This window comes from Meles meles, chromosome 10 (assembly GCF_922984935.1).
Source record: "Meles meles chromosome 10, mMelMel3.1 paternal haplotype, whole genome shotgun sequence".
Taxonomy (NCBI): Eukaryota; Metazoa; Chordata; class Mammalia; order Carnivora; family Mustelidae; genus Meles; species Meles meles.
The window spans coordinates 94,964,059-94,989,119 of NC_060075.1; the positions used below are offsets into that span (position 1 = coordinate 94,964,059).

Below are 25,061 nucleotides of genomic sequence, written 5' to 3' on the forward strand. Positions count from 1 at the left end.
GAATCTCAGTGCTTCTCCAGACCTGCCCGGCTTCTCTGCTGAAGACCTTATGTTCACTCCTTGGCTGACGAGCAAGGGCCTTGCCACCCCATGTCCTGTTCCTGAAGGAAAGACCTGGCTCTGACCTCAGGCACCCATTCTCGAAATCAACAGTCATGCCATTCACTATTTCAACCCCTACCACCATTTCCAACTCTGAGGATCCGGAGCAGACACAACAGACCAACTGATCATCTGGAAAGAAGCAGCAGAACATCGGTGCTAGAGACCCAGACATGAAGGTAGGAAGATGGTTTTGCAGACAACATCTACATTCTAGAATACTGAATGAGGTTTGGGGACACATCCTAGAATATTTTTACAACAGATTTGCCTTCTGGAAGCTTCAGGGGAGTGATGAGGGGACATGTATGTGCACATATGTGTCTGAGTATTCAGGAATGTGTGTGTCCATGGGGTACAGGTGTTGTTTGTGTGATTTTATTGTTCTGTGCCTGTTTTCAGGGTTTGGCGTGTCTAGAGGGGAACTGTTCAGGGCTTGGCTGGCTGAATGGGTGTGTGTCTACGTGATCCCAGAATTAGAAAACTGGACTCTCTTGAACAACATCTCTAGCACCATTGGGCCACAAGCCTGAATGTCAGCTCTTGCCTGCATTCCTCTCCCCGATGGCCCCAGTGCTGCGCAGTGAGCTCAGGGTTCGCATGTCCTTCCATCCTCCACAGCCTCTGGCAGAGTAGAGCCCAGCTTAAAGATATGTGCACAGATGTAAAGCAAGGCTCTTGGAATTAGTGAGCTTTGGGTGAAATCCTGACAAGCATTTACAAACAGTGTGGCCTGGGCAAGTTATTTAACCTCAGCCGCCCGCCTACCTTCCTCTTAGAACAGGAGTATTGCCTCACTTCCAGGTGAATAAAGACCAGAGTTAATCAATAAAAAGACCTAAACTCACAGCTGGCTCTGGCCCTAACTGGTGTGGGAGCACCCACAAACCTATCCTGACTCAGGTGCAGATGGTAAGAGCAAGCACTTACTAAACACCCACTCAGTCCCGTGCCTGTTCTAAGAGATCTCCGTGCTTCCCCCCCACTTTACCAAGTCCGCTTCCAAGTGAGGACATGGAGCCACGGACAGGTGAAGCTACGTGCCCAGGGTCATCCCGCTGGGAAACAGCAGAGCCGAGACTGGAGCTCGGACGGTCTGACGCCCCACCCTTGCTCTGACTCACACCATGAACACCTGTTCCATCTCATGAGCATAAATGGATCCCTAAAAGCACGACGTTCTCGGGGGTGGGGGAGAGATTTTCCTGAAACATTTTAAAGAAAATTAGGGCCTCATGATTTTTAAACTCACAATAGTGACTATGAAGTTTATCTATCTCCGCACACCTGCCAGGAAGTGTGAGGGAGCGAGATTTCGCTGTAGCATTTAGTCATTGCATCTACCCTATGGTTTCTGTACCACTAGGAAATGCGACTCAATGTTACTCTGCAGGGATAAAGGCTTCTGTGTTGGGTCCCCTTTTATTCAAATGACAATTTTTTTCTGCAGTGAGAGCCAGGCTATAAGACAGGCGCCCTGGAGATCATCTGGGTCAGACTCCTCCTCTTACACATGGAAACACAAAGGTGGAGGGAAATGCAGTGACTTCTCCATATCAAATAACCCAACTGGCCCAAGGCAACTATGCTGGTGGGACCCAGGGCTCCTGGCTTCTAGCTTCATGTTCTGCCAGAGGACTCTGGGTTTCAAGGCCCCCAGATCATGACCATCACACTAGGGAGAAGCCAGAGGGGCATGGACACAGGTGACAGCCTAGAAGACAGACTCCCCACAGAGTAGCACTCAGTAGTCAGCAGCTAGTGGTTGTATTCTCAGAAGTAGAATCCCTGAAACAAAGAAGGCGATAGACGGTTCTAATCTCTCAAGTGACGTCTCTACCAAGCTTAGAGCACTGCACTTACTCGCAGGCACTACATACTTTGGAAGGAGTGGAGGGAGGCTCATGTGGGAATCTGTCTTCCAGTATCTGAAGGACTAGTCTATGGGAGGAAGATCAGATTTCTACTTTGGCCCCAAGGAGAGCAGTCAGAAGCCAGGAAGGAGTGGAAAGAGCACGGATTTGGAAAGCAGACAAGCCCGACTCCAAGCCCCAAAGGGCCACTCACTAGCTGTGACCTTGGGCAATATTTCCTCTCCCAGTCTAAGTCTGTTCTTCCACAAAGTGGAAATTCATTCTCCCCGAGAGAGTCTGCTAAATAATTCATCAGCCAAGCTGTACTGAGGTAGAGCTAACTTCCCAAAGTCAGGGCTCCAGTCTGTAATTGAGAGAGAGAGGTGCGGTGCGCTCTGCTGGCTCCCATCGGATCCCCCGCCTACCCCTGCACCCCTCGCTCTGGCTCCCATTCAGCTCCCGGACCATCAAGTCCCCTGGGCAGCTGGGCTCTCTTTAGCTCCCAGGGGATAAACTCATCCTTTTGCTCAGCCTCCTTCCAAACACTCTGCCAGTTTCCTCCTGCAGGCCAACCACAGCACCGGGGAGCGCTTCCTCCTGCTGGGTTTCTCCGATTGGCCCGCGCTGCAGCTTGCCCTCTTCGCCCTCGTCCTGCTCTGCTACCTCCTGACCCTAGCGGGCAACTCGACCCTCGTGCTGCTGGCCGTGCGCGACCCGCGCCTGCACACACCCATGTACTACTTCCTCTGCCACCTGGCGCTGGTGGACGCGGGCTTCACCACGAGCGTGGCGCCCGCACTGCTGGCCAGCCTGTGCGGCGCGGAGCTGTGGCTGCCCCGTGTGGGCTGCCTGGCCCAGCTGTGCACATCGCTGGCACTGGGCTCCGTCGAGTGCCTGCTGCTGGCTGTGATGGCGCTGGATCGCGCGGCCGCCGTGGTCCATCCGCTGCGCCACGCCGAGCTCGCCTCCCCGCGCCGGTGCCGCGCACTGGCCTGCACCTCCTGGCTGGGCGGCCTGGCCAACTCCGCCGCGCAGAGCGCACTCCTGGCCGCACGGCCACTGTGCGCACCCCACCAGCTGGACCACTTTTTCTGCGAGCTCCCCGCGCTGCTGCAGCTGGCCTGTGGTGGTGGCCGCGACGCCACCGAGCGCCAAATGTTCGCTGCGCGCGTGGTCATCCTGCTGCTGCCGTCCACCGTCATCCTGGCCTCTTATGGCGCCGTGGCCCGCGCCATCTGCGGCATGCGGTCCCAGGGTGGCCGCAGGAAAGCGCTGGGCACGTGTGGGTCCCACCTAACTGCCGTCTGCCTCTTCTACGGCTCGGCCATCTACACCTACCTACAGCCCACGCGCCAATACGACCAGGGGCGGGGCAAGTTCGCTTCGCTCTTCTACACCGTGGTCACCCCGGCCCTCAACCCGCTCATCTACACCCTCAGGAACAAGGAAGTGAAGGGGGCAGCCAGGAAGCTCCTGGGCAGTCTGGGGAGAGGGCAGCCTGGACAGTGAGTGCGGGCCAGGGAGGGAGGAAAGGGTTAGCCCTGTGCCCACGGATGGGAATGTCCACTGAGAAGGCAGCCAGCCCTCAGCCTATTTCCCTGTGAGAATCGGCAAGACGTGTCTTCAGGGAGTCCAAGGTCCCTGGAGAGATGTTCCTCTGCTTCAGGGCAAATCCCTCTATGCTGCATATACAGGTTCAGGGAGGGCCTTCTGGCTCTCTCTTAAGCTGAAGAAGAGAGAGGGCATGATTTCAAGAGGACCTTCCCCATCCTCAGGGGTACAGTGACAATGCCCAAAGAGTCCATAAGCAGGTAAGATCCTGTATGACAGGACAACTCACGTTACCTCTCCCCCAATGATGGCGCACACCATGAAGACCCCACAGTGTCTGGCCTCAGGAGTCCCCCAAGGTAACAGAGAAATCCCAGACTCTACCCTGCCAGAGACCCATCCAAAACAAGGAGCCACAGTTGCTCGTCTAGGTAAATCAGTCCAACCTAATGCCCACCTAACCAGGTCACTAGTGCCACCAAGAGCACTAGAGTCCAAAGCAGAACAAGGAATTCCCCTAAGTGAGGACTGTGCCACTGGGGTTCAGCTGGGATCTCTTCTGCACAAGGTGGTTCTTGAGCAAGTTTAAAGAGCGGAAGGGACTAGACATGTCTTAGATGATGTGAAAAATGTGTTCTTGACCAGTCATGAGACACAAGAGGGACAGTGAGACAGAGGAGTGAGTGAGCGAGGAAGATGGAAGAAGAGATCCACATTCCCCAGAGAGGAGCAGACACGGGGTGGGGGGGTGCAGGAGGCAGCCAGGAAAAGGCTCTGTCAGCCAGGACCTGGGCACAGCCTTGGGAGTCAACTGGAGACCAATCGAAAGCCCCCACCCAAACGATGCCCCCGCCCCAGAGTAGAACTGCTAGACCCTAACACAGGCAGGACAGAGACTGCTCCACAACCACACTACCCCCAGGGACCCCTCACTGGAGAACAAAATCTCTGAGTCCCCAGGGGAGGTGTCTTCCCACGCCCACCATCATCTCCAGAAATAAGAACAGCTGAATTCGGAGTGGGGCGTAGAGAGTAAGACGGCATACAGTGCCGGGATTCATTTCCTACCAAACAACGTTAAATAAGGACAGAGAAGTAGTTTAGATGAATTTCTAAATTCTTTATTACTTAGATTGTAATCATATCAGAGGAATTAACACACTTCAATATAAATCATTTCACTGTTCTCTACAAGCAGAAATTCAATTTAATTCAACATATTGAGTGATAATACAGATGAAATATGTCGGTGGGAACACAGAAATTAGGGGAACATGGATCCCAGTGTGAAACTTACTATCCTGTTGGACAGAAGAAGAAATAGGAATTTTTCTAAAAATCAGAGGGACAAGGGAAAGGATTAATTTACAAGCTGGCTTGGATGCTATCTCTACTGTGCCTTAAAATACTATTTTCTATTTTCAGTAATATACACAACCCAGACACCTAATCAATTGTGTTCGATCAAAAAATTATGGAATTAGAAAGTCTTCTGCAGTCTTCCTTCCCACTTCACCCCTAACTTTCCCTATTTCTCTTTCTCGCTAATTTGGGGAAATCATCAAAGGATGTGGGGGGAGTGAGAGCTAACAGCAGGCTCACCCCCCAATGCAGTAGTCTGCCAGCCAGAGTGAAGTGCCCCGTCTGATGCCATAATCCACCATGGTCTTCCCATCTTCCAGCCTCTTGCCATTGCAAGTCACAATCTGTTGCTCAGGTGTGATCGTGGTCTTGGTCTCGATCATCTGTTTCACCTGGGCTGCAGAGCTGGACCTTCGCACCTGGAGGAGGTACCTCTGCCCCCCATCACCTGGCTGCACCAGAGACACCGGCAGCTCATCACTGGGCTTCACCACCTTCAGAGTGAGGTGGAAAGTCATCTCCTTGTCAATGCCGTGAGACAACAGCTTCCTCTGGGGCTTAAGCATCTTGGAGCCCAGCAACAGTCCTGCAAAGGATCTTGGTCTTAGTCGGGGCATGTTCGTTGATATTCCTCACTCTGTCCTCCAAGTTAGCAGTGAAGGTCATTAATGTCCTTCCCTCGGAATAGACCTTCACCTGGACAACAAAGGCCAAGGAGACTGCAAATCAAGGTGCCAGGAACACTTGCCACCTTTAAACCACTGTCCGCTCCTTGCCTGGCCCCGCCCTCCAGCTCCTATACAACAGGCTGTGTCCTTCCCTTTTGTGGAACTTCTCTTTAGGAATTTCAAGCTTATAACACAGGAAAATCATTCTTTTCCTTTACAACCATACCTCTCATTCATCCCAATGTCATTCATGATTTCCCACATTCTCTATATGCCTCCTATCCAGATAAAGGTTGTCAAATGCCAAAACCTAAATCCAATTACAAAGCACCCACAGTTATATACTGGATGCCAAGAACAGCTCCCAAAGAGAATTATCAAGACTTGTCAGCTCATGGGATGCTCACGCACTGCCCTCTATGACTACTTTAGAAGGAAACCCTGGACAGGACACATACTCTCCGTACTCCTGATTTCTTTCTTACTGTCCCATGGCTGTGTAATAACTCACACGTTATGGTGACATGGTGTTCAGTGTGACTCATTTCCCTGGACTTCCTGTGTGTTTCTATCTATCTATTGCAGAATATGGTCTCCTATAGCTAGACCAGGGCCTCACTCACAGAAGGTAGGGCCAGATCGAGGTCTTCCTTCCATAGTCTGAAGCTGGCCAGTGCATCTCTGTGTTGTCACTGGTAAGCCTGGGAGGACCTCCTTCCTGCTCTATTCAAAACCATCTTCCCAGTCTGGACGTCACAGACATTTCCTCATAGGACTGATGCCCCTCTGGGCTAAGCAGCCCCCTGATGCCAGCCCACATATACTGCACATGCTCCTTAAAGGCTCACAGATCTGGTCATTAACACGTTAGAGTGAATGAGTTTTGTGTACCTCTCTTTCGGGAGGAGAAGGTGTTGAAGACCCCAGGGGCCCTAATCAAAAGGAGGAAAAAGGGCTCCAGACAACATTTCCATAGGTTCAAATACCTGTGGGCCCAAAGCCCACTCCCGCTTCCCACCATCTTCCCCTAACAGTGGCCCATCGGGCCTGACACAGAAGAGCACTAAGGAGCCAAATGAGCCGCTTCTATTCCCAGAAACTTCCTTCAGCTTCTATAGAGATCAGAGCCTGTCTCAGGCCCTGTAGGATGCCTTCCCAGCCGCTCTGCCCCCACCTCCCCAAGCTCTGTCCCTCATGGACTCCTGAAATCACTCCCCAACACTTGGCGGTGCTTTCCCTCTCCCCATCCCCGCTTTTCAACCCCAGCTTACATGGAGGCAGGAAGAGCCAGATGCCATGTCTACAACCAACAGAGCAGACACAGGAGGCTGAGGAATAGGACTGGCGTCCAGCTTATGCACGAGCTGAGTTGGAAATCCCCTGCCTGAACCACTGTGCCCACGCCCTTTGTCGTCCCATGACTTCATGAATTTTCTTTCACTTGGACAGAGTCAATACACACAGAGAATACTCTCTGATCAAAACATTCCTGTCCTCCATTCCACCCGCCCTCCTCTTCCCAACATAGGATGGTCCTTCTCTGTGAAGAACTTCCCCACTTAACAACTCACCACTACCAGTCTTGACTTATGACTGCCCAGCCCACAGCCTTGGGCCCTCACCCACTTCAAGACCTTTACTACTAGATGGTCCTCTTCTGCTGCTTTTGAGAACTTACCCCATGTGTCACTCAGGGGCCTTCCTGAGAGCAAGGGTGCCCAGGAGAGGATGTAGGAATCTGTGAGGAGTGATGAGCCCGTGATCACCCTGTTCAAGCCAGTTGGGCAGAGTGGGAGGCCCAGGAGAGGATGTGGAGTCCATTAGGAGTGATGAGACTGTGACCAGACAGTTTACACCAGCCACGCAGAGTGGGAGGCATACCTCCAGATCACACAGGATACACAGCCTATTCTGAGAGGAGACAGGAGTTTCAGTCCTAGGGTGCCACTTGCTCCCTTAACTTGGGCAAGTCTGTTCACCACCTGAGATGTTTGTTTTCCAGTGAACGTGACATGATTGGTGAGAATTCAGAACACAGTTTGTAAAATGGACCTTACATCCCTGGGTCTTGAGCTCTCTAGCACACGTCCATTCCTGTCCTGGAATCGGCAGCCCAAATCTAGTACTTAGAACAATCCTGGCCCAACAATCAAGGGCCAAGTCCATCTCCCATGTAGCAGAACAATACACATCGGCTTTCACACTGCAGTGACTCTGTTTCCCCGCCTTTACAGATGGACACTCCCTACTCCCTGTGCTCTGTGATCTCACACACCACGCTACTCCTTCCTCCCTGGCTCTGGAGGTTTGGATCAGACAACAAGGGAGGGCACAGGCCATGTGCCCTCAGAGAATTTACTTTACTACTCTGATCCTCCTAACATTCCAGAGGAATCCCTGCCCTCCCCCAAACTCCCAGGACAGTGCCACAAAACACAATCTCCAAGAAAGCCTTTATGAAATGAACTCCCAATTTTTTCAAAGTAAAAATCCCATAAAAATGTCACTATCATCTTTTTTGTTGTGTTCTTAGCGGCCATTTACTGTATCTTCAGCACTGGTAGATGTCAAATGATCCCATTTTACTGCAGGACTTTCCATCCTGGAGAATGTGGGCTTCTAGAAGTGCCTATACAGAGTAATGGCACTTCTAGTAAGCACCAGTCCAGGATTTCAAAAAACTCTACATAAATCAGGTTCTCCTATTTGAAGCTCTTATTAGATAGCCATAAACTTGGAAAACTTTTAGTTAAATGTATTTTGGGGTAGACACTATTTCAAACACATAGGATGAGTAAGGAGGGAGAGGAGTGTCTGATGGAAGAGACAGGAAACAGTGGGCCCTGCCAGTTTCCCTTCAGAGGCCTCTCCAGGCTCCTACCATCCGCTCTGTGCAGAAACCAAGACTGTCATCTTGAATCTGCAGAAGCTGCCACCCCCACCCCACATCCAGCATCCAATAGGATCTGTGGATTCTGAAACATCACCAGTAACTGAGCAGAAAAGGGGGGCGCCTGGGTGGCTCAGTGGGTTAAGCCTCTGCCTTCAGCTCGGGTCATGATCTCAGGGTCCTGGGATCGAGCCCCACATCGGGCTCTCCGCTCAGTGGGGAGCCTGCTTCCTCCTCTCTGCCTACTTGTGATCTCTGTCTGTTGAATAAGTAAATAAAATCTTTTTTCAAAAAACTGAGCAGAAAAGGTCAGATCAGGTGGATGGAGGCAGGGAGCAAGTCCATGGCAGGAAGAGAGGGGAACCTCACAAGCCTGGGCTCCTCACTTCCACATTTTATCTGCGCTCATTACCTTCTTAGCCCTTTGCCTCCTTCCTGGAAAGGGAAGCAGAGAGGAGGCGTCTAAAGCTGCTTAGCATTAAATCATTCTTCTCCTCCTCCCCCTTCTAGCCTTTCCTGCCTGGGCAGCCTACACCATCTTGGGTCAGAGGTCTCCTTTCTCAGGGGAGCAGGGAACCTCGAGAGAAGCTCCTGCATGGGGATCCCAGGAACCCCCTTTCTCAGGAATGGTGTCTATCAGAGCTGTACCCCCAGCCCAGATCTGAGCTGCAGATCTGCAAGTCTAGCAGCTTCTGTGCATGGTTCCGAGTTCCCTGCCACCAGGTCAGAGAGCATGCATCTCCTTCCAGCTCTACCCGGTGTCAGGGATTTACAAAGATACAAGATGTAAGCTATGCCTCCTCCAGGAAGCCTTCCCTAGTTCCTGTCCCAGTCTGGATCATGTGCCCATCCTCTATCTAATCGTTCACCTTCCCCAAGCCCCTCAGAGCAAGTGTCTCCAGCAGGAAGATCATTTGCTTATTTGTCTAGTCGCCCCGATGAAACACTGGAGATCTGGGGCAGGGCGGAGGGGTCCATGATTGTGTCTTGACTAACTTGGATCTCTAGCACTTCCCAGGCATGCTGTCTGGTACAGTAAATACTTAGCATTTACCAAATGCATGAATGAACTTTAAAAAAAAATGAGTAAGTGAATAACAAAATTGAAAAATAACATTTAACGAGTACTTGCTAGACTTCAAGAGCTGCACAAGGTGTTCGTAAATGGCCCCTGATGCACTGTTCTAGCTTTCTAATGAGGGAAATGTCCATTTCCCCACTGCGCAGCACGCAGTGAGCTCACCCACAGTCACATCAGGAGGAGCAGGTGAGCAAGTCTTCAGGCACAAATCTCGACAGCTGTCCTTCTGCTAATCTCCTCCCAGTGGAAAGGAAGTGGGGGGGGGGGGTGCTTGATATGCACACCTTTGCATTACAGGGAGGGCACACATCAGGGAAGGGGTGCAGACATACAAAGGAAAGCAAAGCCTGCAAGGAGAGCTCTGGGCCCATATGCGGGTAGGAGCCTCCCTGGAGGGGGGACCTGCCTAGACCATGGGCAGCCACCAGCAAAGAGCCTGTGAGTGTGGTAAGCAGAGCCTGGGGGAGGATTGCAGCCCACCCAGGACGGGGAGGGTTAACAGTGCCACTGTCACACTCGCCTCAGCCACAGGGGATCTCCAGCAGGGAGCTACCTCAAGGGCCAGCCTCGGATTCTCCCAGGAGTCACTGATTCAGGGGATTCCCTACCCAGCCAGGATCTGGATCCTGAGAAACACTGTCCTTCCAAGGAATCAGAATAACAAACCTAGACATTGACCTCTCTCTTTTCCCTCCTCCCTTTCTCTGCGTAGTTCCCTTCTACGCCAAGGGGCAGGGCAAGGGCTGTCCCCCATTGAGTCACAGCTAGGATTTCTCCCCAGGACCTGACCTCCACCCTGCTTCCTAGCACACTGTCAATCTGACTTTTTTTTCTCTCTGTGTCACAATAAATGTTTTCAGAGGCGGAAGGATCTCTTTCCATCTGCCCTTTGACAAATTCAGGAAACCAGCCAAGGTAAAGGTCATGAAGATCTCACCAGGTCATAAAACAAACGTCTCAGATACACACAGACCTCCCAGTGTGACTCCCTCGCTGATGGGCAGTCTTGGGCAGCTCACTGCCCTCCTGAATCCTTCCTGGAGAAGAGGCCTCTCTCCTGTCTCTTTAATGGTTCCCAGGATGGTATTTGTAAAACTGCTTTGACATCTAGAATCCTGCTTCAGAAATGTAAACCAAACTCACTCAGAACCTACTGTGACTTTTCCTTTATTGATAATTGGGAAAAAATATCAATCTACTCTCAAATGTCAACTTGGAAATCCTTATAAATATGTCTTTATTTGTGGATATTTCTATTAAGCTCCATTGCTCTACATGTCTATCCTTACATCACTAGTACACTGTTTTTATCTCTCAAGGTCATAATAAGTTTTGAAATCAGAGTATATCATTTCTCCACTTTTTTCTTTACAAATGTTTTAGCTATTCTCAGTCCTTTGTATTTCCATATAAGTTTTAAGATTAGCTTATCAATTTCTAAAAACAAAAAAAAATCCTGCTTTTTAAATAGGTACTGTATCTATACAGAAATTTGAGGAGAATACCCATTTTTAAAAATACCCAATTTTAAATTTTCTTCTAGAATTTTTATAGTTTAGCAGTTAGGTCTGTGATCCCTTATGAGTGTATAATGTGAGATAAGGAGGTCCAGATGAAAATACTTTTGGGTGTTGGTGTGTGGTCCTGATTATAACAGGACAATTTTTAAAAAGACTATCTTTTCAAGATGAGGCAAGGTGGCAAAAGAGTACGGGACCTAATTACATCCGGTTCCTTGAATTTAGCTGGATATCTATCAAACCGTTCTGAATGTCCATGAATTCAGCCTGAGATTTAAGAAAATATATCTGGATCTCTACAAGTAAAACAGTGACTGCTTTTTGCAAGGCAGGATGTGCAGAGTCCTGAATCTGTGAGGAGCTATCAGAAGATAAATGGAGCGGGGAGGGAGCCTCCATAAGTTGGGTCCTAGAAAGTGATAGAACATCAGAAGCACAAAATCAGAACCCTTAGAAAACTGCTCCAGTGAAAGACATCCCTCTCTGAAAGGGGCTCAGAGGATGAAAAGGGCAGAATTCTAGGTGACTCACTGTGCTTTCAGGATCCCAGGAGACACAGATGGAATGGGGGTGCCTGAGCCAGTACAGTTGCCAAGCAGTGGAGCAGGGAAACTGGTTATGGTCAGCAAGCCCAAGAGGGACTCTCAGCTTGACTCACCATAAACTGTGAGCTAGACCAGTCGGGTGACCACTCTTCCCCTGAGCACCCTGAAAAGGACTGGAACGTGCAGGCCATTTACCATCCCATGGGAGGGGTGAACAGCTGTGCCCATGAGCGGCAACAACTCTCAGGGTGGGGGTGGCCCTGGAAAGGACAGTAGGACAGCACCCAGCTGTGACCCAGGAGCAGCAGAGCAGGGTGTATGAGTGAGTTGGCAATAGCTAGCAGACCCAAGTACACAAAGGGCAGTGGTCCTCGAGGGTCCCTGGGACTCCCCCCAGGGGACTGCAGTGGGTGTGCACCACAAGAGTCTGTGAAGTTTGGCACCCCCAAAAGTGAAAACTCTTTGTCCCAGAGGGTTTACTGGAGAGGGGGGCTGCAATCTTTCAGTTCTAGCCCAGAAATCCAGGCGCAACTGTTGTTGCTCTGACCCTCTGACCTGGTACAGAAAGCCTCCAGGGAACAAAAAGCCACACAGACAACCAACTTACACTGAGCCCAGCACCTTGACAAGGGGCGGGGCAAATCCATCGATGCAAGGACCCCTGAGAAGCAGCACAGCATATCCCTCCCCTAGAAGACAGGCTGGAAGAACAGGTGGACTATGACTTTATGGTTCCCACAAGACTGTAAAACTCCAGCACCAGGGGAAACTAGTACACTGAGCTCCAGGTGTTTTCTCACAACTCATTTACCTTTCAGTCTAAAATTTTCCATTTTTTTTTTTTTTAGCCTTTTCAAGTAGATACTTATTTTACCAACTTATGTTTTTAAGTCACTTTTTAACTTTTAATTTTTATATCTACACCTTATAGGTACTTATAGGTATATGCTTCATTTAGTCCTTTGTTCTCTCCATTCAATTATATAATATATACATTCTTTGTGTTATTTGCACTTTGGGGAGGTGGTGTCTTCTAATACAGAGACTAAATCCAATCAGGAACAAGTAGGTCACCCTGCTTTGTCCACCCTGCGAGATTATAATCTCCCCTCCACCTTTTTTTAGGCTCTGTTTCATTTTGCTAGTGTTTGCTTTTTGGTTGTGGCTTCAGATTTTTCTAGGGTAGATTTTGCTAGGGTCATGGTTGATATTTTGGACTCTGCTCATTCGCTCACCCATTCTTCTCTGGGCAAAATGACTAGAAGGTGGAATTCACAACAAAAGAAAGAATTAGAGGCAATGTTCCCTGATACAGGGCTAATCGTTATGGATATAGGTAAGATATCAGAGATGGAATTAAGGAGAGCAATTATAAAGTTGATAGATAGGCTTGAAAAAAGCATAAATGACAGTACAGAATCTCAGGGTAGAAATGAGACTGAATCCTATTAAATTTAAAATAATATGAATGAGATGCAATCGAAATTGAATGCTATAACAGCTAGGGTCAATGAGGCAGAAGAGAGAATAAGTGATCTAGAGGACAGGCTGACTGGAAGGAAGAAGGAGGTGGGAGGTTGGGGGAGCCTGGCAGTGGGTATTATGGAGGGCAAGTATTGTATGGAACACTGGGTATGGTACATAAACAATGAATTCTGGTACACCGAAATGAAATTTTAAAAATTAATTAACCAATTAATTAAAAAAGAAACAACAACTCCGAAGCTGACGCCCAGACAGAACCCTTCCCTCAACTCTGCCCTGTAAAGCTCCCTTGTGCGGAGGTCCTCGAAGGAGCCTCATGCGCCCGGGATGTGTTCCCGGATGGCCGCGGTATGCATGGAGTGAGAATGTGCTCTAGACCACGGACTCCAGCACGGCCAGAATCAGCACTCAGGGCCGGCCAATTCTCAGTAGCTTTCTGCCCAAATTGATACCAATTTGGGCAGAAAGCTCATGAGAACTGTCCTGAAAAACCCCGGTGAACTTGACTCCTGTGGTGAATGTCGGCAGGGCCTCTGCCGAGGCCTGGCCCAGGGTCCCAAGTGGTCGCGGCGCAAACCCTGCGAAAAAGTCCTCTACGAGTCAGGTGCACGCAAGTCCAATGCCTCCTGCTAGTCAGCCCCCTGGGGTATCCGCCCCGGCTCTGGTGAATTGGGACTGCCGTGCCCACAGGCCCTGGCCCTAACCCTCAGTTGGGTTTTCTGTCTTCCTTCTGCAGGGGCCTGTCCCTCAAGCCATCAAATTGGGGAACCTGAAACACACCCCATGAGTCCACCTGCCACCCAGGAAGAAACCGTGCCATTTGGAGCTATGGAAAAGCCTCAGAGTGGGAGAAATCTGCATGATTCCCATGAGGCCATCACTTTCCTTCAACGACACACAGGGCTGAAAACTCAGAAGCTGATGCCGAGCCAGAACCCCTCCCTCAACTCTGACCTCAACTCTCCCCTGTTCGGGGGCCCCAGGGGAGCCATGTGGGTCCGGCCCGTGTTCCCAGATGGCTGCCACACACAGGCGAGAAATCACTCTAGATCACATTTGCCAGCATGGCCTGAATTGCCCCCAAATGCCAAACAATTTTCAAGAGCTTTCTTTAGAAGCTCTCCTGAGCGGGGCACATGGGGTAGCTGCATGGTCACGACCTGTGCTCCTGGATGGCTGAGACATGCACGGAGCAAGGAAGCACTCTAGACCACGGGCACTAGTGTGGCCCGAATTGCTGCCCAATGCTGGCCAATTCTCAAATCTTTCTGCCCAAATAGATATCAATTTAGACAGAAAGCTCCTCAGAACCGGCTGGAAAACAACTGGCGAACTCGATTCCTACAGTGCATGCCTGCAGGGCCTCCGCCGGGACATGGCCCGGGGTTCCAAGTGGTCGCGGTCCAAACCCTGCAAGAAAGCCCTCTACGAGTCAGGCACGTGCAAGGCCACCATCTCCTCTACTCAGCACCCAGGGGTATCAGCCCTGGTGCTCGCGGATCAGGACTCCCATGCCCATAGGCCCTGGCCTTAACCTTCAGTTGGGTTTTCAGTCCTCCTTCTCCAGGGGCCTGTCCTCTGAGCCCTCAAATTGAGGTACCCTGAAACACACCCCATGAGTCTGCCTGCCTCCAGGAAGAAACCACACCATTCGGAGCTCCGCAAATCGATATTGATTTGGGCAGAAAGCTCATGAGAATTGGCCAGAAAACCCCCGGCGAACTCGCTTCCTGCAACACATGTCTGCAGGGCCTGGGCCAGGGTCCTGAGGGCTCACGGGCCTAACCTTGTGAGAAAGCCCTCCACAAGTCAGGCACATGCAAGGCCAATGGCTCCTGCCCCCTGGGGTGCCCACCCCAGCACTGGCAGATTAGACCTGCATGCCCCTGGGCCCTGGCCCTAACCCTTAATTGGGTTTTCAATCTTCCTTCCCCAGGGTCCTGTCCCTTTAGCCCTCAAATTGAGGTACCCTGAAACACACCCCATAAGTCCACCTGCCACCCAGGAGGAAACTGTGCCATTCGGAGCTGCGGAAAACCCTCCGAGCCGGAGAAACCTGCATGCCCTCCCTGAGGCCATCCCCTATCTTCGATGCCACACTGGCCAGAAAACTCAGAGGCTGACTCCCAGCCAGAACCACTCCCTAAACTCTTCCCCAGAAAGCTCCCCTACTCGGGGTCTTCGGGGGAGCCACGTGGGCCCAGCCCATGTTCCCAGATGGCCACCACACGCACCGACCGTGAAAGCGCTCTAGATCACTGGCTCCAGCGTGGCTCCAATCACCATCCAAGCACCAGTGAACTCACCTCCTACGGGACATGTCTCAGGGCCCCCACCTAGGCCTGGCCCAGGTGGTCGCGGCTCGAACCCTGGGAGAAAGCCCTCTACAAGTCAGGCCTATGCGAGGCCAGCGCCTCCTGCTACTCATCCCCTGGGTGCTCACCCCAGTGCTGGCGGATCGGGCCTGCCATGCCCCTAGGCCCTGGCCCTAACCCTAGGTTGGGTTTTCAGTCTTCCTTCTCCAGGAGCCTGTCCCGCGAGCCCTCAACTTGGGGAACCCTAAACACAGGCCATGTGTTCACCTGACACCAAGAAGGAAACTGTGATGTTCGAGTCTGCAGAAAACCCTCAGAGCGGGAGAAATCTGCATGCCCACCCCCCCAAGGACTTCCCCCACATTTGGCGAAAAACCAGGCAGGAAAATCGGAGGCTGACGCTTAGCCAGAACCCCTCCCTCAATCTTGCCCCAGAGAGCTCCCTGTGCAGGGGCCCTGGGGGAGCCACGTGGGCCCGGCCCATGCTCCCAAATGGCCGTGATACACACCGAACGAGAAAGTGCTCTAGACCACGGGCCCCAGCATGGCACGAATCGCACCCCCAACGGCGGCCAATTCTCACAAACTTTCTGCCCAAAATGATATTGATTTGGGCAGAAAGATCAGGAGAATTGGCCAGCAAAACTCCAGCGAACTCACAATCCGCGGCGCATGTCTGCTGGTCCTGCACCTGGGCCTGGCCTGAGGTCCCGAATGGTCACAGCTCAAATCCTGCAAGAAAGCCCTCTACGAGTCATGTGCACACAAGGCCACCACCACCTGCTACTCATCCCCTGGGATGCTCGCCCCGGCGCTGATGGATCAGGCCTGCCATGCCCCTAGGCCCTGGCCCTAACCCTCGTTTTGGTTTTCAGTCTTCCTTCCCCAGAGAACTGTCCCTCAAGCTCTCAAATTGGGGAACCCTGAGACACACACCATGGGTCTGCCTGCCACCCAGGAGGAAACCGTGCCATTTGGAGCTGTGGGAAACCCTCAGAGTGAGAGAAACCTCCATGCTCCCCCGAGGTCTTTCCCCACCTACGGCACCATATTGGGCCAAAAACTCGGAGGCCGATGCCCAGCCAGAACCCCTCCCTCAACTCTGCTCCTGGAAAGCCCCCCTGCAGGGGGCCCTCAGGGGAGCCACGTGTGCCCGGCCTGTGTTTCCGGATGGCCACAACACGCAGCAAGCAAGAAAGTGCTGTAGACAATGAGCGCCAGCGCAGACTAAATTGTTGCCCAACACCAGCCAATTCTCACAAGTTTTCTGTGAAAATCTGTATCAATTTGGGCAGAAAGCTTATGAAAATTGGCCAGAAAACCCGCAGCAAACTTGCTTCCTGCGGCACAGGTCTGGAGGTCCGCCACCTGGGTCTGGTACAGAGTCCTGAGTGGTCGCGGCACGAACATTGCAATAAAGTCCTCTATGAGCCTGGAATATGTGAGGCCAGTGTCACCGCTACTCAGCCCCCTGGTGTGCCTGCTCTGGTGCTGTGAGATTAGGCCTGCCATTCCCCTAGGCTCTGGCCCAAACCCTCAGTTGTATTTTCAGGCTTCCGTCCCCAGGGGCCTGTCCCTCGAGTCCTCCAGATTATGGACGCCTGACCCTCACCCCATGAATCCGCATGCCACCCAGGAGGAAACCAGGCTGTATGGTCATGTGCAAAACCCTCAAAGCAGAAATAACCTGCATGCCCCCCTGAAGCAACCCCCACCTTTGGTCCCCCACCAGGCCGCTAACACGGAGGCTGATGCCCAGCTGGTACCCCTCCCTCAACTCTGCCTCTGAAAAGCTGCCCTGCATGTGGCCCCTTGAGGGAGCCACCTGGGCCCAGCCCATGTTCCCGCATGCCGTGTCACACATCTAGCGAGAAAGTGCTCTAGACCGCAGGCGCCAGCGGGGCCTGAATCGCCGCCGAACACTGACCAATTCTCACGAGCTTTCTGCCCAAATCTATATCAATTTGAGTAGAAAGCTCATGAGAATTGGCCAGGAAACCCCCAGTGAACTCGCTTCCTGCCGTGCTTGTCTGCACAGCTGCCGCATGGGCCTGGCCCAGGGTTCCAAGTGGTCGCAGCTCGAACCCTGGGAGAAAGTTCTCTACGAGCCAGGAGCACACAAGACCAATGCCACCCGCTGCTCAGCCTCCTAGGGAATCCACCCCAGTACTGGCGGATCGGGCTTGCCATGCCCATAGGCCCTGGCCCAAACCCTTGGTTCAGTTTTCAGGCTTCCGTGCCCAGGGGCCTGTCCCTCGAGTCCTCCAGATTAGGGACACATGAACCACACCCCATGACTCCACCTGCCACCCAGGAGGAAACCATGCCATTCAGAGCTTTACAAACCCTCAGAATGGGAGAAAACTGCAGGCCTCCCTAAAGCTACCCCAACCATCGGCGGACCCCACGGCCATAAAGCCGGATTCTTGCAAGGCCAGATGTATGCCCTCAACTCAGCCTTGAAAGTGGCCCACCTCAGAGCCGGAAGATAGGGCCTGCAATGACTCAAGGCCATAACTCGAACCCTAGTTTGGGTTTTCAGGCTTGCATTCCGAAGGGCCTGACCCCCACACCCCCCGGATAAAGGGCCACTGAGCGACACCCCAGGAATCTGCCCTCCACGTGGATGGAACACATGCTGTTTGGAGCTGCGCTGAACCCTCAGATACGGAGAAACCTGCATGTCCCCTTAAAGCCACCACTACCATCAGCAGCACCCTGGCAACAAACCTGATTCAGCAGGGTCACCGGATAAATGTCCTAAACTCAGTCCTGAGGCGAGCCTGCTTCAGTGCTGCCAAATCAGGCCTGCCATGTCCCTAGGCCCTAACCCTGACCCTGGGTGGGGTGTACAGGCTTCCCTACCCAGAGGCCTGGCCCCCAAGCCGCCAGATTGGGGATGTCCGAGACTCACGCTGGCACTCCACCAGCCACCTAGGGTTCAATGGTGCCACTTGGAGCTGCACAGAAACTTCAGAACGGGATAAACCTTCATGCCCTGCCGAGGCCTCCTCCAGCATCTGCGCCATGCCTGGACCCAAACCCAGACTCTGACACACAGCCTGATGCATGCCCTCAACCAGCCCACTGGGGAGCCTGCCTCAGCACTGGCAGATCAGGCCTGTAATGTCCCAGGCCCTAACACTAACCCTAGTTTAGGTTTCCCAGGCTTCCTTTCCAAGGGGCCTAGCTCCCAAGCCCCCCAGATTAAGGACCCCTGAGCAACATTCCAGGACTCTGCCAGGCACTCAGTAGGAAACCATGCCATTTGGAGCTCTGCTGAACCCTCAGAGGGGGAGAAAACTGCATGCCTCCTTAAAGCCACCCCCACCATAGGCGGCACCCCGGCCATAAAACCAGATTCCGCCATGCTGCCAATCGCATGCCCTCAATTCAGCCCTGACGGGAGCCTGCCCCGGTGCTGGCAGATCGGTGGTGCCATGCCTCTAGGCCTTAACCCTAACCTAGTCTGGGTATACAGGCATCTATTCTGAGAGGCCTGGCCACCACGCACCCCAGATTAAGGACCCCTGAGCTACACCCCAGGACTTTGCCCACCACAAGGTAGGAAACCATGCCATTTGGAGCTGCACCAAACCCTCAAAGGGGGAGAAACTGGCATGTACCCCTAAAGCCACTCCCACCATCAGCTGCCCCTTGGTCCATAAAGTCGGATTCTGCCACACAGTCATGCATTGCCTCAAGTCAGCCCTGAGGGGAGCCCACCGCAGCACCAGCAGATCGGGCCTGCCATGCCCCTAGGCCCTAACCCTAACCCTAGGTAGATGTACAGCCTTCCATGTCCAGAGGCCTGGCTCCCAAGCCTGAACGATTGGAGATGCCTGAGACTCACGCTGGCACTCTGCTGGCCACCTAGGGCACAATGGTGCTGTTTGGAGCTGCACAGAAACTTCAGAGTGGGAGAAACCTGCATGTCCCCCGAGGCCACCCTCAGCATCTGTGCCCCCCTCCGACCCAAACCCGGACTCCAATGCCCTCAACTCAGCCCACTGGTGAGCCCAACTCAGTACTGGCAGATCGGGCCTGCCATTCCCCTAGGCCCTAACCATAAGCCTAGTTTGGGTTTTTAGACTTACATCCGAAAAGGCCTGGCCCCCAGGCCTGCTGGATTAAGGAGCCCTGAGCAACAAGCCAGGACTCCACCGACCACACCTGTGCCATTTGGCACTGCACTGAACCCTCAGAGGGGAAGAAACCTTCATGCCCACCTAAAGCCACTCCTACCATCCACGGCCCGGCTGTCCATAAAGCCGGATCCTACCGCACCACAGGATGCATGCCCTCAACTCAGCCCTGGGGGGGAACCTGCGTCAGCACCGGTAGATCTGACCCTTAATGCCTCTAGGTCCTAACCTAACCCTAGTTTTGGTTGTCAGGCTTCCATTCCGAGAGGCCTGGCTCCCGAGCCCCCAGGATCAAGGACCCCTGAGCCATAAGGCAGGACTCCGCCTGGCATTATGGAGGAAACCATGCTGTTGGGAGCTGCTGGAAACACTCAGAGTGAGAGAAACCTGCATGCTCACCTCAGGCCACCCTCATCTTCAGCATGCAATTCTGCCAAAAAAAGCCAGAGCCTGAGGCTCAGGCTCACACCCTAACTCAATTCTGCCCCCAGAGACCTCTCCTCTGTGGGTGGCTTCTAGGAGCTACATGGGCCCAGCTCATGTTCTCGCACAGCTGTAACACACACCTAGTGGACAGCGCTCTCAGCTTGGGGCCGGCATGCAGCATGAATGGCCGCCCAATGCTGGCCAATTCTCATCGGCTTTCTGCCCAAATTGATGTCGATTTGGGCAGAAAGATCATGAGAACTGGCCAGAAAGCCCCCGGAAACTCGCTTCTGGCAGCCAATGCCTTCAGAGGAGCCAGCTGGGCTCGGGCGGGGGTCCCCACATGCTGTCATCCAAAGCCTAAGGGAACGAGCTAAAGGGTGGGCATACACGCAGCCCCGGTCGCTTCTAAATAATGGCCAAACCCTCCATCAATGCAGCCCCGCTGGGAGCCGCCTCAGTACTGGCAGGTGGGGCCTGCCATGCCCCTAGACCTGAATCCTAATCCTGGGTTGGGTTCTCAGTTTTCTGTCCCCAGAGGATTGGCTCTCAAGTACCCCATTGGAACTTGGCATTCCTGCAGCCATACTGCAGGAATCCACCTGCCATCCCGAAGGAAACCGTGCTGTTGGGAGCTGCAGGAAACACTCAGAAGAGAGAAACCTACATGACTACCTCAGGCCACCCTTACCTCCGGTGCCCCCTTCTGCCAAAAAAAGCCAAAGACTGAGGCTCAGGCTCACACCCTAATTCAACTCTGCCCTCCTGGAGCTCGCCTGTGCAGGGCGCCTCCAGGAACCGCATGGGACTGTCTTGTGGTATTACAGGGCCACAACACGCTCCTAGAGAGAAAGCGCTCTCAGCACTGGGCCGGCGCACAGACTGAGTCACCGCCCCATGCCGTCCGATTCTCATGAGCTTTCTGCCCAAACTGATGTCATTTTGGGCAGAAACTCCTGAGAATTGGCCAAAAAGCCCCAGCAAAGTCACTTCTGGCCACGGGGCCCTTCAGGGGAGCCGCCTGGGCCCGGTCTAGTGTCCTGCGTGGTGTCACCCAAAGCCTAAGGGAAAGCGCTCTAAAGGGCGCATGCATGTGTGGCCCCAGTCGCCTCCAAATACCGGCCAAATCCGCCCTCTACTCAGATGCCCAGGGAGCCCGCCTCAGCACCGCCAGGTGGGGCCTGCCATGCCCCTAGGTCCAAACCCTAACCTATGGCTGGGTTCTCAGGCTTCCGTTCCCAGAGGCCTGGACCTCAAGCCCTGCAGACTGGGGAGCCCGAGCCATACTGCAGGACTCTGCCTGCCACCCTGAAGAATTCTTGCCCTTGGGAGCTGCAGGAAACACTCAGAGCGGGACAAACCTGCATGCACACCTCAGGCAACCCTCGCTTTCGGCGACCCCTTCTGCCAAAAAAAATCCAGAGCCTGAGGCTCAGGCTCACACCCTAACTCAACTCTGCCCCTGGGGATCATGCCTGTGAGGGGGGCCCTCAGGAGCCGCGTGGGCCCAGCTCTCAGTCTCGTATGGCTGAAACACGCACCTAGCGAGAAAGCGCTCTGCTCGGGGACAGCGCACGGTCTGAATCACCGCCCAATGCCAGCCAATTCTCATGAGCTTTCTGCCCAAACTGATGTCGACTTGGTCAGAAAGTGCATGAGAATTGGCTGGAAAACCAGGGCGAACTCGCTTCCAGCAGCAGGAGCCTTCGGGGGAGTCACCTGGGCCCTGCCCAGGGTCCCACATGATGTCACCCGAAGCCTATGGGAAAGTGCTCTGAAGGGCGGCTGCATGCACAGCCCCGGTCGCCTCCCAAAGCCGGCCAATCCCTCCCTTTACTCACCCCCCAGGGAGCTGCCTCAGCAGCCTGCCATGCCCCTAGTCCTCAACCCTAACCCTGTGTTGGGTTCTCAGGCTTCTCTCCCCAGAGGCCTGGCTCTCAAGCCCTCCAGATTGGGGACCCCTGAGCCATACTACAGGACTTCGCCTGCCACCCAGGAGGAAACCGTCCCATTGGAAGCTGCGGGAAACACTCAAAAAAGGAGAAACCTGCATGCCGACCTCAGGCCACCCTCATCTTCAGCGTCCCATCTGGCAAAAAAGGCTCAATCTCTCACCCTACCTCAGCTCTGCTCCTAGAAAGCTCACCTCCATGGGGGCCCACAGGGAGCTGCGTGGGCCCCGCTCGTGGACTCACACGGCCACATCATGCACCAAGTCAATGTGGATTTGGGCAGAAAGCTCATGAGAATTGGCCAGAAACCTCAGTGAACTCACTTCCGACACTGGGGGCCTTCAGGAGAGGCACCTGGGCCCGGCCCAAGGTTCTGCGTGGTTGCGGCCCGATGCCCAGGAGAAATCACTCTAAACACTGTGTGCAGCCTGGTCTGGATAGACTTGGAACACCGGCCAACACTGGCCTCTACTCAGCTCACCAGGGGAACTCGCTTCAAGGGTGGCAGGTGGGCCCTGCCATTCCCCTAGACCCTCACCCTAACCCAGGTTGTGTTCTCTGGCTTCCATCCCCGGAGGCCTGGCCTCCTAGCCCTCCAGATTGTGGACCCCTGAGCCACCCCCCAGGAGTCCGCCTGCCATCCAGGAGGAAACCATGCACTTTGGAGCTGCTCAGCACCTTCAGAGCGGGAAAATCCTGCATGACCCCTGAGGCCACCACCGCCTTCAGCAGCCCCCCTGGCCCTCCACTCAGCCCCCTGGCGATCCTGCTTCAGTGCCGGCAGATCAGGCCTGCCAGGCCCCAAGGCCTAACCCTGACTCTAGGTTAGAATTTCGGACTTCCATCCCCAGAGGCCTAGCCACCCAAGCCCTCCAAATGGTGGACCCCTTAGCCATACTGCAGGACTCTGGCTACCACCAGGGAGGAAACCATGCCCTTGGGAGCTGCATGAAACACTAGAGCCGGAGAAACCTGCATGCCCCCTTCAGGCCACCCTTGCCTTTGCTGCCCCATGTGGCAAAAAACACGGAGGCTGACGCTCAGTCTCACCCCCTCCCTCAAATCTGTCCCCAGGAAGCTCTCTGTGGGGTCCCAGGGAGCCATGTGGGCCCAGCTGCCAGTCCCCCATGGCCCCAACACGCACCTAGTAAGAAAACGCTCCCAGTACGGCACTGGCACGTAGCCAGTATCACAACCCAGCACCGGCCAATTTTCACAAGTTTTCTGTCCAAATTGACGTTGATTTGGGCAGAAAGTTTGTGAGAATTCGGAAGAAAACCCTGGAAAACTCACTTCTGGGGGCGGGGTCCATTGGGGGAGCCATCTGGGCCTGGCCCAGGGTCCCGTGTGGTGTTGCCTAAAGCCTGCAATAAAGCACTATAAACACTGGGTGCACCTGCAGCTGGGATCGCTTCTGAACGCCAGCCAACACCGCCCATTACTCAGCACCCCGGGAGACTGATACAGCACCGGCAGGTGGGGCTTGTCATGCCAGTAGACCCGATCCCCAACACTGGGTTGGGTTCCCAGGCTCTCTTTGCCAGAGGCCCAGCCCTCAAGCCCTCCAGATTAGGGGCCCCTGAGCCACACCTCAGGAGTCCGCCTGCCACCCAGGAGGAAAACGTGCCCTTTGGAGCTCCGAAGAACCCTCAGAACGGGAGATACTGCATTCTCCTGAGACCACCACCACCATCGGCAGGCCCCCTGGCCACTAACCTGGAGGCTGGCGCCCTGTCTGACGGCTGCCCTCCACTCAGCCCTCCGGTGATACCACCTCAGCGCCGACATACTGGACCTGCCATGCCCCAGGCCCTAACACTAGCTCTGGGTTGGGTTTGGGCTTCCATCCCCAGAGGCCTGGCCACTCCAAGCCCTCCAGATAGGGGACCCTGATCCCCACCCAGGACTCCACCTGCCACCCAGGAGCAAATTGTGCCCTTGGGAACTGGACAAAAATCCTCAGGGCCGGAGAAACCTGCATGCCCCCCTCTAGTCACCCCCATCTTCGGCGCCCCCTTTGGGCCAAAAACCCTAAGCCTGACACTCAGCCTCACCCACTCCCTCAACCATGCCCCTGGGGAGCTCACCTCTGTGGGTTTCCTACGGGAGCCACGTGAGCCTGGCTCATTCCTGAACGGCCCAAACACGCACCTAGCAAGAAAGCGCTCCCAGCACGGGGCCGGCATGCGATCAGAATTGGAGACCAATACCGGCCACATGGGATTTCTGCCCAATTGACATGCTCGTGAGAATTGGTGGAAAACCCCAGCGAACTCACTTCCAGCGCAAGAGCCCTCTGGGGAGAGCTGCCTGGGCCTGGCCTGGGGTCCCTCGTGGTCACAGCATGATACCTGCGACAAAGTCCTCTAAACGCCAGGTGCAGGCCCGGCCCAGATCACCTCTGAACGCTAGCCAACCCCACCTTCTACTCAGCGCCCTGGGAGCCTAATTCAGTGGCAGCAGGTGGGCCCTGCCAGGCCCCTGGGCCCGAACCTTAAGCCTGGATTGGGTTCTCATGCTTCCATCCACAGAGTCTTGGCCCTGAAGCCCCCTAGATTGGGGACCCCTGAGCCACACCCAGGAGACTGCCTGCTCCCCGTGAGGAAACCATGCCACTTGGAGCTGTGTAGTACCCTCAGAACAGGAGAAACTGCATGCCCCCTGAGGCTACCACCAACTTCGGTGGACCCCCTACCACAAACCCTGAACCTGACACCCCATTTGACCACCGCCCTCCACTCAGCCCCCTGGCGATACCGCCTCAGCACCCGCAGATCTTTCCTGTACTCCAAGACTCACATGGGGCTCTTCATGGGGCATATTTTGGGAACAAAGGTCATGTAAGGGCCACAGGAACCTCTGACACTGGTTATAATGAGACTCTGGGATGTCAATGGAGTCCTAAGCCATGGGCCATCTCAGAGTTCACCTGCAAAGACATGGTTGGTGGGATACCAACCACATGCTGAACAGAAGGTAGAAGAAGATGGAAAAAGCTAAGCTTTTCCATCATGACTGCACAAGTGGCCTAGGCCAAGCCCGTGCCAGTGCTCCAGGTGGCCCAGGAAGCCAGGTGCACTGCTGAGGGCTGAGTCAGACTCCTGAAGCGCAACATGCTAGAGCCTCTGCTACCGCAGGAGACCCATAAATGTGCTCATGGTCTTGG

The 25,061-nt window shown here is 53.9% G+C and overlaps 1 protein-coding gene and 1 pseudogene across 1 annotated transcript; one reads left to right on the forward strand and one right to left on the reverse strand.

Annotated features, from left to right (window-relative positions):
- Positions 1 to 275: 275 nt before the first annotated feature.
- LOC123951555 (putative olfactory receptor 2I1) lies at positions 276 to 3,464 on the forward strand. The gene is made up of 2 exons (XM_046020264.1): positions 276 to 281; positions 2,487 to 3,464. The coding sequence occupies exons 1-2, from the start codon at positions 276 to 278 to the stop codon at positions 3,462 to 3,464; spliced, it is 984 nt and encodes a 327-aa protein (XP_045876220.1).
- Positions 3,465 to 4,639: 1,175 nt separating this feature from the next.
- Positions 4,640 to 6,834, reverse strand: LOC123951412 (annotated as a pseudogene).
- Between the last annotated feature and the right edge of the window lie 18,227 nt (positions 6,835 to 25,061).